At 45.6% G+C, this 19,379-nt stretch overlaps 1 protein-coding gene across 7 annotated transcripts in view; it reads right to left on the minus strand.

Moving 5' to 3' along the window:
* LOC110497375 (lipopolysaccharide-responsive and beige-like anchor protein) overlaps positions 1 to 19,379 on the minus strand; it is a 328,302-nt gene that overhangs the window by 30,542 nt on the left and 278,381 nt on the right. For 5 of the 7 annotated variants that reach the window (XM_036954299.1, XM_036954301.1, XM_036954298.1 and 2 more), the window contains 3 exons: positions 14,367 to 14,559; positions 13,183 to 13,248; positions 7,295 to 7,450 (listed from right to left, as the gene is read on the minus strand). In XM_036954299.1, the coding sequence (XP_036810194.1) occupies positions 7,295 to 7,450; positions 13,183 to 13,248; positions 14,367 to 14,559 (415 nt within the window). The remainder of the gene's footprint in view (positions 1 to 7,294; positions 7,451 to 13,182; positions 13,249 to 14,366; positions 14,560 to 19,379) is intronic. The other 2 variants (XM_036954302.1, XM_036954300.1) reach the window with 1 other exon arrangement.

Genomic DNA, 19,379 nt, shown 5'->3' on the forward strand with positions numbered 1-19,379 from the left:
CGGGATATATAGAGACGGAGCCGGGATATATAGAGATGGAGCCGGGATATATAGAATATATAGAGACGGAGCCGGGATATATAGAGATGGAGCCGGCATATATAGAATATATAGAGACGGAGCTGGGATATATAGAGACGGAGCCGGGATACATAGAGACGGAGCCGGGGTATATAGAGACGGAGCTGGGATATATAGAGACGGAGCCGGGATATAGAGAGACGGAGCCGGGATATATAGAGACGGAGCTGGGATATATAGAGACGGAGCAGGGATATATAGAGATGGAGCAGGGATATATAGAGACGGAGCAGGGATATATAGAGACGGAGCTGGGATATATAGAGACGGAGCAGGGATATATAGAGACGGAGCAGGGATATATAGAGACGGAGCTGGGATAAATAGAGACGGAGCTGGGATATATAGAGACGGAGCTGGGATATATAGAGACGGAGCAGGGATATATAGAGACGGAGCTGGGATATATAGAGACGGAGCAGGGATATATAGAGACGGAGCAGGGATATATAGAGACGGAGCTGGGATATATAGAGACGAAGCCGGGGTATATAGAGACGGAGCAGGGATACATAGAGACGGAGCCGGGATACATAGAGACGGAGCCGGGATACATAGAGACGGAGCCGGGATACATAGAGACGGAGCAGGGATATATAGAGACGGAGCCGGGATACAGAGAGACGGAGCTGGGATAAATAGAGACGGAGCCGGGATACATAGAGACGGAGCAGGGATATATAGAGACGGAGCCGGGATACAGAGAGAAGGAGCTGGGATAAATAGAGACGGAGCCGGGATATATAGAGACGGAGCCGGGATATATAGAGACGGAGCCGGGATACATAGAGACGGAGCCGGGATATATAGAGACGGAGCCGGGGTATATAGAGACGGAGCCGGGAGACAGAGACGGAGCCGGGAGACAGAGACGGAGCCGGGAGACAGAGACGTAGCCGACAGAGATGGCCGCCTCGCTTCGCGTTCCTAGGAAACTATGCAGTGTTTTGTTTTTTTACGTGTTATTTCTTACATTAGTACACCAGGTCATCTTAGGTTTCATTACATACAGTCGAGAAGAACTACTGAATAGAAGATCAGCGTCAACTCACCATCAGTACGACCAAGAATATGTTTTTCGCGACGCGGAACCTGTGTTCTGCCTTTCACCCAGGACAACGGAATGGATCCCATGCAGTGTCCCAAAAAAACGACTCCGAAAAACAGGGAAACGAGGCGGTCTTCTGGTCAGACTCCGGAGACGGGCACATCGTGCACCACTCCCTAGCATTCTTCTCGCCAATGTCCAGTCTCTTGACAACAAGGTTGATGAAATCCGAGCAAGGGTAGCATTCCAGAGGGACATCAGAGACTGTAACGTTCTTTGCTTCACGGAAACATGGCTCACTGGAGAGACGCTATCGGAGGCGGTGCAGCCAGCGGGTTTCTCCATGCATCGCGCCGACAGAAACAAACATCTTTCTGGTAAGAAGAGGGGCGGGGGCGTATGCCTTATGGCTAACGAGACATGGTGTGATGAAAGAAACATACAGGAACTCAAATCCTTCTGTTCACCTGATTTAGAATTCCTCACAATCAAATGTAGACCGCATTATCTACCAAGAGAATTCTCTTCGATTATAATCACAGCCGTATATATCCCCCCCCAAGCAGACACATCGATGGCTCTGAACAAACTTTATTTGACTCTTTGCAAACTGGAATCCATTTATCCGGAGGCTGCATTCATTGTAGCTGGGGATTTTAACAAAGCTAATCTGAAAACAAGACTCCCTAAATTTTATCAGCATATCGATTGCGCAACCAGGGGTGGAAAAACCTTGGATCATTGTTACTCTAACTTCCGCGATGCATATAAGGCCCTGCCCCGCCCTCCTTTCGGAAAAGCTGACCACGACTCCATTTTGTTGATCCCTGCCTACAGACAGAAACTAAAACAAGAGGCTCCCGCGCTGAGGTCTGTCCAACGCTGGTCCGACCAAGCTGACTCCACACTCCAAGACTGCTTCCATCACGTGGACTGGGACATGTTTCGTATTGCGTCAGATAACAATATTGACGAATACGCTGATTCGGTGTGCAAGTTCATTAGAACGTGCGTTGAAGATGTTGTTCCCATAGCAACGATTAAAACATTCCCTAACCAGAAACCGTGGATTGATGGCAGCATTCGCGTGAAACTGAAAGCGCGAACCACTGCTTTTAAATCAGGGCAAGGTGACTGGTAACATGACCGAATACAAACATTGCAGCTATTCCCTCCGCAAGGCTATCAAACAAGCTAAGCGTCAGTACAGAGACAAAGTAGAATCTCAATTCAACGGCTCAGACACAAGAGGCATGTGGCAGGGTCTACAGTCAATCACGGACTACAAGAAGAAATCCAGCCCAGTCACGGACCAGGAAGTCCTGCTCCCAGGCAGACTAAATAACTTTTTTGCCCGCTTTGAGGACAATACAGTGCCACTGACACGGCCTGCAACGAAAACATGCGGACTCTCCTTCACAGCAGCCGAGGTGAGTAAGACATTTAAACGTGTTAACCCTAGCAAGGCTGCAGGCCCAGACGGCATCCCCAGCCGCGCCCTCAGAGCATGCGCAGACCAGCTGGCCGGTGTGTTTACGGACATATTCAATCAATCCCTATACCAGTCTGCTGTTCCCACATGCTTCAAGAGGGCCACCATTGTTCCTGTTCCCAAGAAAGCTAAGGTAACTGAGCTAAACGACTACCGCCCCGTAGCACTCACTTCCGTCATCATGAAGTGCTTTGAGAGACTAGTCAAGACCCACTCCAATTTGCTTAACGCCCAAATAGGTCCACAGACGATGCAATCTCAACCACACTGCACACTGCCCTAACCCATCTGGACAAGAGGAATACCTATGTGAGAATGCTGTTCATCGACTATAGATCGGCATTCAACACCATAGTACCCTCCAAGCTCGTCATCAAGCTCGAGACCCTGGGTCTCGACCCCGCCCTGTGCAACTGGGTACTGGACTTGACACCTGACGGGCCGCCCCCAGGTGGTGAGGGTAGGCAACAACATCTCCACCCCGCTGATCCTCAACACTGGGGCCCCACAAGGGTGCGTTCTGAGCCCTCTCCTGTACTCCCTGTTCACCCACGACTGCGTGGCCACGCACGCCACCAACTCAATCATCAAGTTTGCGGACGACACAACAGTGGTAGGCTTGATTACCAACAACGACGAGGCGGCCTACAGGGAGGAGGTGAGGGCCCTCGGAGTGTGGTGTCAGGAAAATAACCTCACACTCAACGTCAACAAAACTAAGGAGATGATTGTGGACTTCAGGAAACAGCAGAGGGAACACCCAACCTATCCACATCGATGGAACAGTAGTGGAGAGGGAAGCAAGTTTTAAGTTCCTCGGCATACACATCACAGACAAACTGAATTGGTCCACTCACACAGACAGCATCGTGAAGAAGGCGCAGCAGCGCCTCTTCAACCTCAGGAGGCTGAAGAAATTCGGTTTGTCACCAAAAGCACTCACAAACTTCTACAGATGCACAATCGAGAGCATCCTGGCGGGCTGTATCACCGCCTGGTACGGCAACTGCTCCGCCCACAACCGTAAGGCTCTCCGAGGGTAGTGGTAGCATCACCGGGGGCAAACTACCTGCCCTCCAGGACACCTACACCACCCGATGTTACAGGAAGGCCATAAAGATCATCAAGGACATCAACCACCCGAGCCACTGCCTGTTCACCCCGCTATCATCCAGAAGGCGAGGTCAGTACAGGTGCATCAAAGCTGGGACCGAGAGACTGAAAAACAGCTTCTATCTCAAGGCCATCAGACTGTTAAACAGCCACCACTAACATTGAGTGGCTGCTGCCAACACACTGACACTGACACTGACTCAACTCCAGCCACTTTAATAATGGGAATTGATGGGAAATGATGTAAATATATCACTAGCCACTTTAAACAATGCTACCTTATATAATGTTACTTACCCTACATTATTAATCTCATATGCATACGTATATACTGTACTCTATATCATCGACTGCATCCTTATGTAATACATGTATCACTAGCCACTTTAACTATGCCACTTTGTTTACATACTCACCTCATGTATATACTGTACTCGATACCATCTACTGTATCCTGCCTATGCTGCTCTGTACCATCACTCATTCATATATCCTTATGTACATACAGTGCCTTGCGAAAGTATTCGGCCCCCTTGAACTTTGCGACCTTTTGCCACATTTCAGGCTTCAAACATAAAGATATAAAACTGTATTTTTTTGTGAAGAATCAACAACAAGTGGGACACAATCATGAAGTGGAAAAACATTTATTGGATATTTCAAACTTTTTTAACAAATCAAAAACTGAAAAATTGGGCGTGCAAAATTATTCAGCCCCTTTACTTTCAGTGCAGCAAACTCTCTCCAGGAGTTCAGTGAGGATCTCTGTATGATCCAATGTTGACCTAAATGACTAATGATGATAAATACAATCCACCTGTGTGTAATCAAGTCTCCGTATAAATGCACCTGCACTGTGATAGTCTCAGAGGTCCGTTAAAAGCGCAGAGAGCATCATGAAGAACACACCAGGCAGGTCCGAGATACTGTTGTGAAGAAGTTTAAAGCCAGATTTGGATACAAAAAGATTTCCCAAGCTTTAAACATCCCAAGGAGCACTGTGCAAGCGATAATATTGAAATGGAAGGAGTATCAGACCACTGCAAATCTTCCAAGACCTGGCTGTCCCTCTAAACTTTCAGCTCATACAAGGAGAAGACTGATCAGAGATGCAGCCAAGAGGCCCATGATCACACTGGATGACCTGCAGAGATCTACAGCTGAGGTGGGAGACTCTGTCCATAGGACAACAATCAGTCGTATATTGCACAAACCTGGCCTTTATGGAAGAGTGGCAAGAAGAAAGCCATTTCTTAAAGATATCCATAAAAAGTGTTGTTTAAAGTTTGCCACAAGCCACCTGGGAGACACACCAAACATGTGGAAGAAGGTGCTCTGGTCAGATGAAACCAAAATTGAACTTTTTGGCAACAATGCAAAACGTTATGTTTGGCGTAAAAGCAACACAGCTGAACACACCATCCCCACTGTCAAACATGGTGGTGGCAGCATCATGGTTTGGGCCTGCTTTTCTTCAGCAGGGACAGGGAAGATGGTTAAAATTGATGGGAAGATGGATGGAGCCAAATACACGACCATTCTGGAAGAAAACCTGATGGAGTCTGCAAAAGACCTGAGACTGGGACGGAGATTTGTCTTCCAACAAGACAATGATCCAAAACATAAAGCAAAATCTACAATGGAATGGTTCAAAAATAAACATATCCAGGTGTTAGAATGGCCAAGTCAAAGTCCAGACCTGAATCCAATCGAGAATCTGTGGAAAGAACTGAAAACTGCTGTTCACAAATGCTCTCCTCTCCATCCAACCTCACTGAGCTCGAGCTGTTTTGCAAGGAGGAATGGGAAAACATTTCAGTCTCTCGATGTGCAAAACTGATAGAGACATACCCCAAGCGACTTACAGCTGTAATCGCAGCAAAAGGTGGCGCTACAAAGTATTAACTTAAGGGGGCTGAATAATTTTGCACGCCCAATTTTTCAGTTTTGATTTGTTAAAAAAGTTTGAAATATCCAATAAATGTCGTTCCACTTCATGATTGTGTCCCACTTGTTGTTGATTCTTCACAAAAAAATACAGTTTTATATCTTTATGTTTGAAGCCTGAAATGTGGCAAAAGGTCGCAAAGTTCAAGGGGGCCGAATACTTTCGCAAGGCACTGTATTCTTTATCCCCTTACACTGTGTATAAGACAGTAGTTTTGGAATTGTTAGTTAGATTACTTGTTGGTTAATACTGCATTGTCGGAACTAGAAGCACAAGCATTTCGCTACACTCGCATTAACATCTGCTAACCATGTGTATGTGACAAATAAAATTTGATTTGATTGATTGATTTGAGACAGAGACGTAGCCGGGAGACAGAGTCGTAGCCGGGAGACAGAGACGTAGCCGGGAGACAGAGACGTAGCCGGGGACATATGGAGCTGGAGGATCGAGGCTATACCTATGCTTATATACCTATGCCTATTATAAAGGCTGTACCTGGGTCAGTAAAGTAAACAGGGCTCTAATGGGGCTATACCTACACCTACTATAAAGGCTGTACCTGGGTCAGTACAGTAAACAGGGCTCTGATGGGGCTATACCTACACCTACTATAAAAGCTGTATCTGGGTCAGTGCAGTAAACAGGGCTCTAATGGGGCTATACCTACACCTACTATAAAGGATGTACCTGGGTCAGTACAGTAAACATGGCTCTAATGGGGCTATACCTACACCTACTATAAAGGATGTACCTGGGTCAGTACAGTAAACAGGGCTCTAATGGGGCTATACCTACACCTAATATAAAGGCTGTACCTGGGTCAGTACAGTAAACAGGGCTCTAATGGGGCTATACCTACACCTACTATAAAGGCTGTACCTGATGGATTAGGTGTCTTGTGGAAGGGCCGATGATTAGGGGCTGTGAAATGAATGGTGAAGTTAATAGGACACTGAATGACGCTCTAGAATAAGGGCTGTAATCGGGTCAGGGGAGAATACAGGCCTCTGATGGAACTATATTTGAACGACTGTGCCTGGTTCAGTTGACTACAGAGCACTCAGAAGGGGTGTATTGCTACATCTGCATTGCTTGCTGTTTGGGGTTTTAGGCTGGATTTCTGTATAAGCACTTTGTGACATCTGCTGATGTAAAAAGGGCTTTATAAATACATTTGATTTGTGGTAGAGCAAAATACAAAAAGGCTGTTCCTGAGTCAGTGAAGCACACAGGACTCAGATGGAGCTGTGTAGTAAAGGCTGAATCAGTTGAGAACACGGGGCTCTGATGGGGTGAAGGGGAGTGAATATTGAGACTGAAGTTGCTCTAGATTCTAGAATAAGTACTGATTCTGAGTCGGTGATATATACACAGTCCTCATATGGATCTATGTTGTAAGGGCTGTACTTTGAGTCAGAGAAGATAAGAATCTGTAGGGGCAATAAGTATAAAAACTGTGCCTGGGTCAGATTACTATATCGATGTCTTAATGAACATATGCATAAGGGCAGTGGAGTGAATAGGACTCTGAAGTCACTCTACAATAAAGGTTGTACTTTGGTCAGTTGCCTATATAGAACTCGGTAGAGCAAATTTGTAAAGGCTGTACCTGAGTCAGTGGAATAGACGCGGAAGCTCTTGTCCCAGAAGCCACAGAGCAGGATGAAGCGGTTGTCTGCGGTGATGATGAAACACTGAGAGTGGATGTGAATGCTCTGGTCCAACAGGTCTGTGATCTGACGACGGTGGGTCCCCACGTTACTGGCTGGAGAGGGGAAGGAGAGGAGGAGGGAGGTGGAAGGATGAGGGGGAAGGAGAAGGAGGGAGAGAGGGAGGGAGGAAGGGAGAGGGAGGGGGAGGGGGTGAGATGGGGAGAGGGATAGAGGGGTAGGGAGGAGGGGACAGGGGGAGGTGAGGAAGAGGGAGAGAAATACATACTGAGATGTTGCACAGTAATTCATTAGGTAAAGCATGTAAGTCTGAGGAAAAACGTATTGTATAAAATCTGACTGTTTTCCTTTACGATATCACCGCGTTAATCATTTTCACAAAGACATCAAACCATTACTGGAGCCACCAACTACGACATTTGTCACGCATGGCGTTTACGCACGTTCGTCGCCACGGCAGCAGCACCATTTTGATTTGTGAGGGAATACATAAAACATCTAGGACGTGGCGTTTACAAGGGTTTCACATTTTCCACTGGGCCTAAGAGTTTGAGTAACGATGAGCGTGCATATTCTCTCTCTCCCCAGAAGGAGAAGAGACTTCCAATAGCTAAGAAGAGGAGAGGAGCCACGCATAGTCAGGACAGCATAAATTAAATCCACTTTGGCCCCTTATCGCTGGGTTGGAGGTTTGTGAGTGAGTGAGTGAGTGAGTGAGGACAAAATAAATAACAGACTAAAACAAAGGCAGGGCCATGTCTGTTTTGGACTGATGCATTTCCTTGGCCTTGCAGACGTAGCCATCTCTCATTAAGTACTTTGTAGTGGGTGGATATATAGATATTAAGATATGCTGCGCCAGTTTCCCGGACAAAGATTATGTCGAATCCTAAATCATTATCAGAATTATCCATTAAAAATATTTTTTAGTCCTGGACTAGACTTAATCTGTGTCCAGGGAACAAACAAGCACATTAGGTTCTAGACTTCTGTAACTTAATCCTCCCTTTCTCTCAGGCTCCCTTTCGCTCTCTTCTGCTCTAACTCAAGATGAACAGGTGAGGGTCCGGCCCAGGCATCCCTGACAGAGACCAGCACGCCATGTCTGACGAGTACTTCAACCAATTATCAACATTTCCCCCCGGCACGGCCGCCCCGCCAGCCAAATACAATTTACTGTGTTTAAACTGAAGCTCCTTGTGGAATGTGAGAAGTATAAATACATAAATGACACGTTAAGAAAATATCCCCTCACCACACGCATTATACATGTGATGTGGAGCGTGTGGCCTGGTGCTGAAAAATGACAAAACAGAGCTGAGCGGAAATCGGTATTTTTGAACACCGATTTGGCCATTTTTTTTTTTTTTACACCTTTATTTAACTAGGCAAGTGAGTTAAGAACACTTTCTTATTTTCAGGGGCAGAACGACAGATTTTTACCTTGTCAGCTCGGGGATTCAATCTTGCAACCTTACAGTTAACTAGTCCAATGCTCTAACCACCTGCCTCTCATTGCACTCCACGAGGAGCCTGCCTGTTAAGCGAATGCAGTAAGCCAAGGTAAGTTGCTAGCTAGCACTAAACGTATCTTATAAAAAACAATCAATCAATTAATCAATCATAATCACTAGTTAACTACACATGGTTGATGATATTACTAGTTTATCTAGCGTGTCCTGCGTTGCATATAATCGATGTTGATTATAATAATAATCGAGGCAGTGCGCATTCGCGGAAAAAGGACTACCGTTGCTCCAACGTGTACCTAACCATAAACACCAATGCCTTTCTTAAAATCAATACACAGAAGTACATATTTTTTAAACCTTCATATTTAGCTAAAAGAAATCCAGGTTAGCAGGCAATATTAACCAGGTGAAACTGTGCCTTCTCTTGCGTTCATTGCACGCAGAGTCAGGGTGTATGCGATAATAATAAACGTTTTGTTTTTGAAATGATACAGTGCCTTGCGAAAGTATTCGGCCCCCTTGAACTTTGCGACCTTTTGCCACATTTCAGGCTTCAAACATAAAGATATAAAACTGTATTTTTTTGTGAAGAATCAACAACAAGTGGGACACAATCATGAAGTGGAACAACATTTATTGGATATTTCAAACTTTTTTAACAAATCAAAAACTGAAAAATTGGGCGTGCAAAATTATTCAGCCCCCTTAAGTTAATACTTTGTAGCGCCACCTTTTGCTGCGATTACAGCTGTAAGTCGCTTGGGGTATGTCTCTATCAGTTTTGCACATCGAGAGACTGACATTTTTTCCCATTCCTCCTTGCAAAACAGCTCGAGCTCAGTGAGGTTGGATGGAGAGCATTTGTGAACAGCAGTTTTCAGTTCTTTCCACAGATTCTCGATTGGATTCAGGTCTGGACTTTGACTTGGCCATTTTAACACCTGGATATGTTTATTTTTGAACCATTCCATTGTAGATTTTGCTTTATGTTTTGGATCATTGTCTTGTTGGAAGACAAATCTCTGTCCCAGTCTCAGGTCTTTTGCAGACTCCATCAGGTTTTCTTCCAGAATGGTCCTGTATTTGGCTCCATCCATCTTCCCATCAATTTTAACCATCTTCCCTGTCCCTGCTGAAGAAAAGCAGGCCCAAACCATGATGCTGCCACCACCATGTTTGACAGTGGGCATGGTGTGTTCAGGGTGATGAGCTGTGTTGCTTTTACGCCAAACATAACGTTTTGCATTGTTGCCAAAAAGTTCAATTTTGGTTTCATCTGACCAGAGCACCTTCTTCCACATGTTTGGTGTGTCTCCCAGGTGGCTTGTGGCAAACTTTAAACGACACTTTTTATGGATATCTTTAAGAAATGGCTTTCTTCTTGCCACTCTTCCATAAAGGCCAGATTTGTGCAATATACGACTGATTGTTGTCCTATGGACAGAGTCTCCCACCTCAGCTGTAGATCTCTGCAGTTCATCCAGAGTGATCATGGGCCTCTTGGCTGCATCTCTGATCAGTCTTCTCCTTGTTTGAGCTGAATGTTTAGAGGGACGGCCAGGTCTTGGTAGATTTGCAGTGGTCTGATACTCCTTCCATTTCAATATTATCGCTTGCACAGTGCTCCTTGGGATGTTTAAAGCTTGGGAAATCTTTTTGTATCCAAATCCGGCTTTAAACTTCTTCACAACAGTATCTCGGACCTGCCTGGTGTGTTCCTTGTTCTTCATGATGCTCTCTGCGCTTTTGACGGACCTCTGAGACTATCACAGTGCAGGTGCATTTATACGGAGACTTGATTACACACAGGTGGATTGTATTTATCATCATTAGTCATTTAGGTCAACATTGGATCATTCAGAGATCCTCACTGAACTTCTGGAGAGAGTTTGCTGCACTGAAAGTAAAGGGGCTGAATAATTTTGCACGCCCAATTTTTCAGTTTTTGATTTGTTAAAAAAGTTTGAAATATCCAATAAATGTCGTTCCACTTCATGATTGTGTCCCACTTGTTGTTGATTCTTCACAAAAAAATACAGTTTTATATCTTTATGTTTGAAGCCTGAAATGTGGCAAAAGGTCGCAAAGTTCAAGGGGGCCGAATAATTTCGCAAGGCACTGTAGTTTCCGGATTCGACCATATTAATGACGAAAGGCTCGTATTTCTGTGTTATTATGTTATAACTAAGTCTATGATTTGATATTTGATAGAGCAGTGTGACTGAGCGATGGTAGGCAGCAGCAGGCTCGTAAGAATTCATTCAAACAGCACTTTCGTGCGTTTGCCAGCAGCTCTTCACAGCATTGAGCTGTTTATGACTTCAAGCCTATCAACTCCCGAGATTAGGCTGGTGTAACCGATGTGAAATGGCTAGCTAGTTAGCGGGGTGCGCGCTAATAGCGTTTCAAACGTCACTCGCTCTGAGACTTGGAGTAGTTGTTCCCCTTGCTCTGCATGGGTAACGCTGCTTCGAGGGTGGCTGTTGTCGATGTGTTCCTGGTTCGAGCCCAGATAGGAGCGAGGAGAGGGACGGAAGCTATACTGTTACACTGGCAATACTAAAGTGCCTATAAGAACATCCAATAGTCAAAGGTATATGAAATACAAATGGTATAGAGAGAAATAGTCCTATAATTCCGATAATAACTACAACCTAAAACTTCTTACCTGGGAATATTAAAGTCTCATGTTAAAAGGAACCACCAGCTTTCATATGTTCTCATGTTCTGAGCAAGGAATTTAAACGTTAGCTTTTTTTCATGGCACATATTGCACTTCTACTTTCTTTTCCAACACTTTGTTTTTGCATTATTTAAACCAAATTGAACGTTTCATTATTTATTAGAGGATAAATGGATTTTTATTGATGTATTCTATTAAGTTAAAATAAGTGTTCATTCAGTATTGTTGTAATTGTCATTATTACAAATAAATAAATAAAGATTGGCCGATTAATTGGTATCGGCATTTTTCTATTATTTCTCTATTTTATTTCTCTCTGCATTGTTGGGAATGACACGTAAGTAAGAATATCACTGTTAGTCTAGACCTGTTGGTTACAAAGCAAATCAAATTTGATTTGATATGACACACACACAGTATATAAAGAGGAGGGTCATAAAAGGGGAGAAATGGATCTGGATGGAGATGAGCTGCTGGGAATGACATTTTAACTAGACAGCCGTTAGAGGAAACGTGTGTTTGGACGAGAGAGAGAACGAGACAGAGAAAGAGAGAAGAAAAGGAGAGAGAACATTTGCAAGAGAGCAACCAGAGAGCAACAGAGAGAGGAAGAATGAGAGAAAACAAGAGGAGAGAGAGAACAATAAAGGAGAGAGCGAAAGTGCTCTGCCTCAGACCACTCTCTCCCAGACAGTGTATCCTATACATTACTAGAGCTCTGCCTCAGACCACTCTCTCCCAGACAGTGTATCCTATACATTACTAGAGCTCTGTCTCTGACCACTCTCTCCCAGACAGTGTATCCTATACATTACTAGAGCTCTGTCTCTGACCACTCTCTCCCAGACAGTGTATCCTATACATTACTAGAGCTCTGTCTCTGACCACTCTCTCCCAGACAGTGTATCCTATACATCACTAGAGCTCTGTCTCTGACCACTCTCTCCCAGACAGTGTATCCTATACATCACTAGAGCTCTGTCTCTGACCACTCTCCCCCAGACAGTGTATCCTATACATTACTAGAGCTCTGTCTCTGACCACTCTATCCCAGACAGTGTATCCTATACATCACTAATGCTCCGCTGCTCTGCTCGCCTCCTCATCAACAAGTCGTGAGTGATGAGAGGCGCCCATATTGTCCTGACATCCGCCCGCCGCACATTCTCAATCACACATTATTACCGCATTCATATTCATTTATACTGACACAGATCCTTTCCCCCGCTCAAATTAAACCAGAGAGAGAGTAAGAAAAACTGTGTGAGAGAGAAAGAGAGAGATGGAGAGAGAGAGAGATAGAGGAGAGGGGGAGAGGTTGATGATGAAATACCAGTCCAGGCCACAGCTCATTGCATTCCAATTTGCATGCAAATGGTTTAGCAGAAGAGAGAGCAGAGTGGAGGATTTATTTCAGGGGATGAGAGGACGGGGGAGGGGGGGGGGGGGGGCTGTTGGTGGGCAGGGGCTGGGAAACAACAGCAAGCTACTGGCCAGGGACACTGCCTTGGGCCATCACAATGAATCCCAGAGACACACACACACACACACACACACACACACACACACACACACACACACACACACACACACACAGACAGACAGAGAGACACACACACACACACGTTTGAGCACACACACCGACATACAAACACACAGACAAGTGGCATACCTATCAGGGGGTCTATTTCCACGGGAAGTTGGTACTGCTGGTCCTGCACAGAGGAGCCTTGATGACCTGGGACAGAAAGACAGAGAGACGAAAAGAGAGGTGTGGGAGGAAGGAATGAGTGGGATGCAGAAAGAAGGATGGGTTTAATATCAGTGATTTGGCCCTGTGGAGTACTTTGGCTTCTGTTCCATATGGGCGATGCTAAAATGTAATTTGCCACACTCAAAGCCTATTGTCCCCCAGAGTGCTCTACCAAAGAGTCACATTTAGATGTAAAACTGTTTTCTGTGGCTCCAAATAGACTCTGATAATACATAGTAATACATAAACAAGTTTATAACAGAATATCGTGAATCCTTACATCTGAACATCCTCTAATAATACAGATTTGTACCACAAACAAGTTAAAATAACACTAATATAACAATTCAAGATCTAACCACAAACAATATCACATGAAATCCACTCATCAAAACAAAATGCTCCAAATTCAAGGAGATCTACAAATCTTCATTGTCTTTGAGTTTCATAACGTCAGACTTCATCCCATATCCCCTTCCCTGTTATTCCACAGCAGGGTTGATGTTTAATAAATAAACCATGAGGAGTGAGGTCTTGATGCATCAAAGAGGAAGGGAAACCTAACGCTGGCAGAGTGCACGTGTCACATTTGATCCTGCCTTTTAGGAGGACCGCTCAACTGTCTCAGAAATCAACGTCCTGTCCTGGGAAGATGAGAGACAAGCCCATTGGCTGCTCTCGTTGAGATACACAGAGAAATACTGACTGAAGGCCTTTGGATACGATACTGTGTGTTGATAAACGTGTAGTCCTCAACTGTGTGCTCCAAAACTCTCTACTCTGTGTACCGGTCCTTGACGTGCTACATGAAATCAGACTTATGATAAAAACATTTACATCCTTGATATCTCATATCCTACATATGAGTTGAATTTCAATGAATTGGTTAAATGTACATTTCAAGCCATAGCGCGGCGCACAATTGGCCCGGCGTCATCCGAGTTAGGGGAGGGTTTGGCAGGGGTAGGCCGCCATTGTAAAACAAGAATTTGTTCTTAACTGACTTGCCTAGTTAAATAAAGGTTACATTTTTTTTTAAAATCCTGCTGACCTCTACAAGATAATCCTACTTTAGCCTCCACTTCCTACAATCCCCCTCTTACCGGCCAGGCCGTGCCACTTGTTGACGGCGAAGAGGCGGTTGGCGGTGACGGTGATGATGGCGGGCGCGGCGAGGCCCGGCTGGGTGTTGGCGGCCACGTGGGCCACGGGAGAGTTGCTGGGGAACTTCAACACCATGATGACATCCTGCTGCATCTGCTCCGTGAACATCAACGGGCTCTGCAGGAGGACATACTGGTGGTGATGGACAGATCAACGGACGGATGGACGGAAGGAGGGAGAGGAGGATGGATAGACGAAGAGCAGGAGCGAACAAGGGATGGAGCAGCGGAGGAGAAGAGGGAACAGCAGGAGCAGCAGCAGCACGCAGAAAAGAGAGTGAAAGAGAGAGGGGGGAAGGGAGGAGAGGGACAGAGAGAAAGTTAGCTGGGAAGCTAGCATGGAGTTGCAGCACTCAGAGGCCAAGCTACAGAAAGGGAAGGAGGCCAGCTGGAGAGAAGCTGAGGTACTAAAAACAGAGTACCATTATTCACATGACAACATCGATTAGAAGTCAGGGCAAGAAAAACAGACACTAGAAAACTATTTCTTAAAGACAAAGTTTGTGTCAATTACTAAGGAAGAACCAACAAGTCTCAGCATTAAAACGGAAGACAAACAAACAAATAGACAAAACGTAAGAGGAGGAAAATCCACAGGATTGGTATAGTGTGTGTGTGTGTATGTGTGTGTGTGTGAGAAAAACGCCTCTGTGGAACTCCCCATGTTAACGTTGTTACAGTGCTCCCCCCTAACACTCTATTAAAAGTCTCTGTAATGCCCATACAGATAGATAGAGGACTCATCTTTGTATCTGCGTTACATTATGGCGTCTGTGATTGGTTATAGCCATCTATAGTGCTCTATCTATCTCTATGGTAATGCCTCATCAAATGTGGCACCATTAATAACCTGTCAGTGAGGGCTGCTGGGTACTGGAGTCCTCCTCAAGTCTGACATTCTACACCATCTGTGATGAATCAAGAGTCTACTAGCAGTTACTTGGACTGAACCTCTAAATATAAGGACTCGTGTACATGCCAGACATTATTTATCTATCTTTTCACAATGAGAAAAGTCAACATTCTTCCTCAAAATTCTCAGACTTTGCTCAGGTCTCTTCAGGAAATTCGCATTAACATGACAATGGTCAGAAGTGAACTTGATACTTTTATCATTGGTAACAATCAGTCGCCACAAACGGTCAAATAAAAGTCCCATTTTGTATTTATCTTCATATAAGAATTGACATTTGTTCCTGCCAAGCTTCGTCAAGACACTCACTTTAAACCATGTGAGTTCACTTCTACTGATAAGAGTTGTTTTTACTGGCTTGGCTCACACACACATTATTCATCTTGCGTCCCAAATGGCACCCTATTCCCTCTACATAGTGCACTCCTTCTGATCAGGGTTCTGGTCAATAAAAGTGCACTCCACATGAAATAGGGTGCCATTTGTTCAGACTGATGAGTCATTTGCAGGATGATTGTAGTGAGCTGGGGAACATACTATACATGCTTAATGTCAGAGGCACACTGAGGTAAATCTCTGTTGTTTTAACAGGCTACTAGAATACTCTGACAACTCAGACAGGGGGACATGCCAGGACCAGAGTCTGACACCACACTACACTCAGACAGGGGGACATGTCAGGACCAGAGTCTGACACCACACTACACTCAGACAGGGGGACATGCCAGGACCCGAGTCTGACATCACACTACACTCAAACAGGGGGACATGTCAGGACCAGAGTCTGACACCACACTACACTCAGACAGGGGGACATGCCAGGACCAGAGTCTGACACCACACTACACTCAGACAGGGGGACATGTCAGGACCAGAGTCTGACACCACACTCAGACAGGGGGACATGCCAGGACCAGAGTCTGACACCACACTACACTCAGACAGGGGGACATGATAGGATTCTGACACCGCACTACACTCAGACAGGGGGACATGTCAGGACCAGAGTCTGACACTACACTCAGACAGGGGGACATGTCAGGACCAGAGTCTGACACCACACTCAGACAGGGGGACATGTCAGGACCAGAGTCTGACACCACACTACACTCAGACAGGGGGACATGTCAGGACTAGAGTCTGACACCACACTACACTCAGACAGGGGGACATGTCAGGACCAGAGTCTGACACTACACTCAGACAGGGGGACATGTCAGGACCAGAGTCTGACACCACACTCAGACAGGGGGAGGGAAGGAAAACAAACGTGGAGAAGGACACATCAAAGAGAGGTGTAAAAAGATTCATGGGGGTGAGTCAAAGAGAGAGAGAAAGAGAGAGGAAGAGGGAGTGAGAGAGCGAGAGAGAGCACAAGGGAAGAGAGAAAGAGAGAGGGAGAGAAATTGCGAGTGCAAGTTAAAGAAAGGACAGAGAGAGAAAGAAAGAAGTCCCTTATCTGCTGCTGGTGTGAATGGAAAGAGGAAGGCACTGAACATCAGTCTGTCTAGGACACGTCAAACCTGTCCAAACACACCAGGCCCACCTACCACCACCGGAGAGGCCAAACAATTACATACAAGACACCTTTAACCACTTGAAAGGATGGACTCATATGCCCTCCTGCTCCAGTACTGGGGTCGAGTTTCCAATGGATTTCCGTACGTACGTGTGTCTCACCACAGGGAATTGAGGTCCTGCTCAACCACCTAGCGTTTATTTGTCTAGGAAAGTGTCTCCCCATTTCTCCCCTCGTTATTCTACTGCTCCCTTCTCATCTCAGCAGCTCTTACTGTACCTCACTGTACTGCACTGCACCCTACTATATTGCACCCTACTGTACTGCACTGCACCCTACTGTACTGTACCCTACTGCACTGCACCCTTCTGCACTGCACTGCACCCTACTGTACTGCACTTCACCCTACTGTACTGCACCCTACTGTACTGTACCCTACTGTACTGCACCCTACTGTACTGCACCCTACTGTACCCTACTGCACTGTACTGCACCCTACTGTACCTTACTATACTGTACTGCACCCTACTGTACTGCACTGCACCCTACTGTACTGCACTGTACCCTACTGTACTGCACTGTACCCTATTGTACGGCACCCTACTGTACCCTACTGTACTGCACTGCACCACACCCTACTGTACTGTACTGCACCCTACTGTACTGCACCTTACTGTATGCACAGCACCCTACAGTACGCACAGCACCCTACTGTACTGCACTCTACTGTACCGTACCATACCCTACTGTATCCTAATGTACTGTACCATACTGCACCGTACCCTACTGTAATGTACCGCACCCTACCCTAATGTACTGTACTGTAACCTACTGTACCATACCCTACTGCAACCTACCCTACTGTACCGCACCCTACTGTACTGCACACGACCCTACTGTACTGCACTGCACCCTACTGTACTGCACTGCACCCTACTGTACTGCACTGCACCCTACTGTACTGTACTGCACCCTACTGTACTGCACCCTACTGTACTGCACTGCACCCTACTGTACTGCACTGCACCCTACTGTACTGCACTGCACTGCACTGCACCCTACTGTACTGTACTGCACCCTACTGTACTGCACCCTACTGTACTGCACCCTACTGTACTGCACCCTACTGTACTGCACCCTACTGTACTGCACCCACTGTACTGTACTGCACCCTACTGTACTGCACTGCACCACACCCTACTGTACTGTACTGCACCCTACTGTACGCACAGCACCCTACAGTACGCACAGCACCCTACTGTACTGCACCCTACTGTACTGTACCCTAATGTACTGTACCATACTGCACTGTACCCTTCTGTAATGTACCGCAACCTACCCTAATGTACTGTACTGTAACCTACTGTACCATACCCTACTGCAACCTACCCTACTGTACCGCACCCTACTGTACTGTACCGCACCCTACTGCACTGTACCGCACCCTACTGTACTGCACACGACCCTACTGTACTGCACACGACCCTACTGTACTGCACACGACCCTACTGTACTGCACACGACCCTACTGTACTGCACCCCACTGTACTGCACCCTACTGCACTGTACTGCACCCTCCTCCACTGCACCCCCCTGCACCCTACTGTACTGCACCCTACTGTACTGCACCCTCCTGCACCCTACTGTACTGCACCCTCCTGCACCCTACTGTACTGCACCCTCCTGCACCCTACTGTACTGCACCCTACTGTACTGCACTGTAAGAGTGGAAGAGTTAATACTGTTACTAATCGTATACTGTACGCCAGGCCAGGATAGTCAATTTCTGATTTCATTAAGACATTAGAAGGGGAGGAAACAGAATCAACAGAACATCTTTTCAGGTACTGTCCATCGGTGGCTCGCTTTGAGTCAGGATCCTCGTAAGACATCACAGTGAGGGATGTATTTCAAAAGGAAATGATAAAATGCCATTATACTGGAAAAGATGGGTAAATCTTTTAGTTGGAGTTAAGATCAGAATTAATGGAGGATTGGTCGCTGTGTGTGAAAGTCCAGCACTTGCAGAGAGAGGAAGTTAGGAATATATATAAAGTTATTTCTATAGTCATGTGAGAGAAAATAGAAATAGAAGTATTGTTTTCCGTTAAATTTACTCTAATCAGGGAGGGATGGTAGGGGGGAAAATATAAAGAAATAAAACATCTAAATTAGGGGGATTAGAAATTATGCAAACAATTAATTTGATAGATTGTGGGTTCTATCGGCAAAGATTAAAGCTGATCTTCCCTTAAAAAGAGCAAACCTCACCCACCTAGCACTCCAGGCAGGCAAACGCTAACAGTGTTTGAAATAATTCAAGTAGTATTTGCACCCAGGTCTGGGGGAAACCCTAGACTCCCAACCTGTGGATGAATATAGCATTATTTGGATATGTGGTGAGGAGCTAATGGGGTGTTTGGTAAACATGGGTGGCATATGGACAGCGCTATGTGCGTGTGTGTTTGTGTATGTGTTTGTTTGTGTATGTGTGTGTTTGTGTATGTGTGTGTTTGTGTAT

This window comes from Oncorhynchus mykiss, chromosome 19 (genome assembly GCF_013265735.2).
Source record: "Oncorhynchus mykiss isolate Arlee chromosome 19, USDA_OmykA_1.1, whole genome shotgun sequence".
Classification (NCBI taxonomy): domain Eukaryota; kingdom Metazoa; phylum Chordata; class Actinopteri; order Salmoniformes; family Salmonidae; genus Oncorhynchus; species Oncorhynchus mykiss.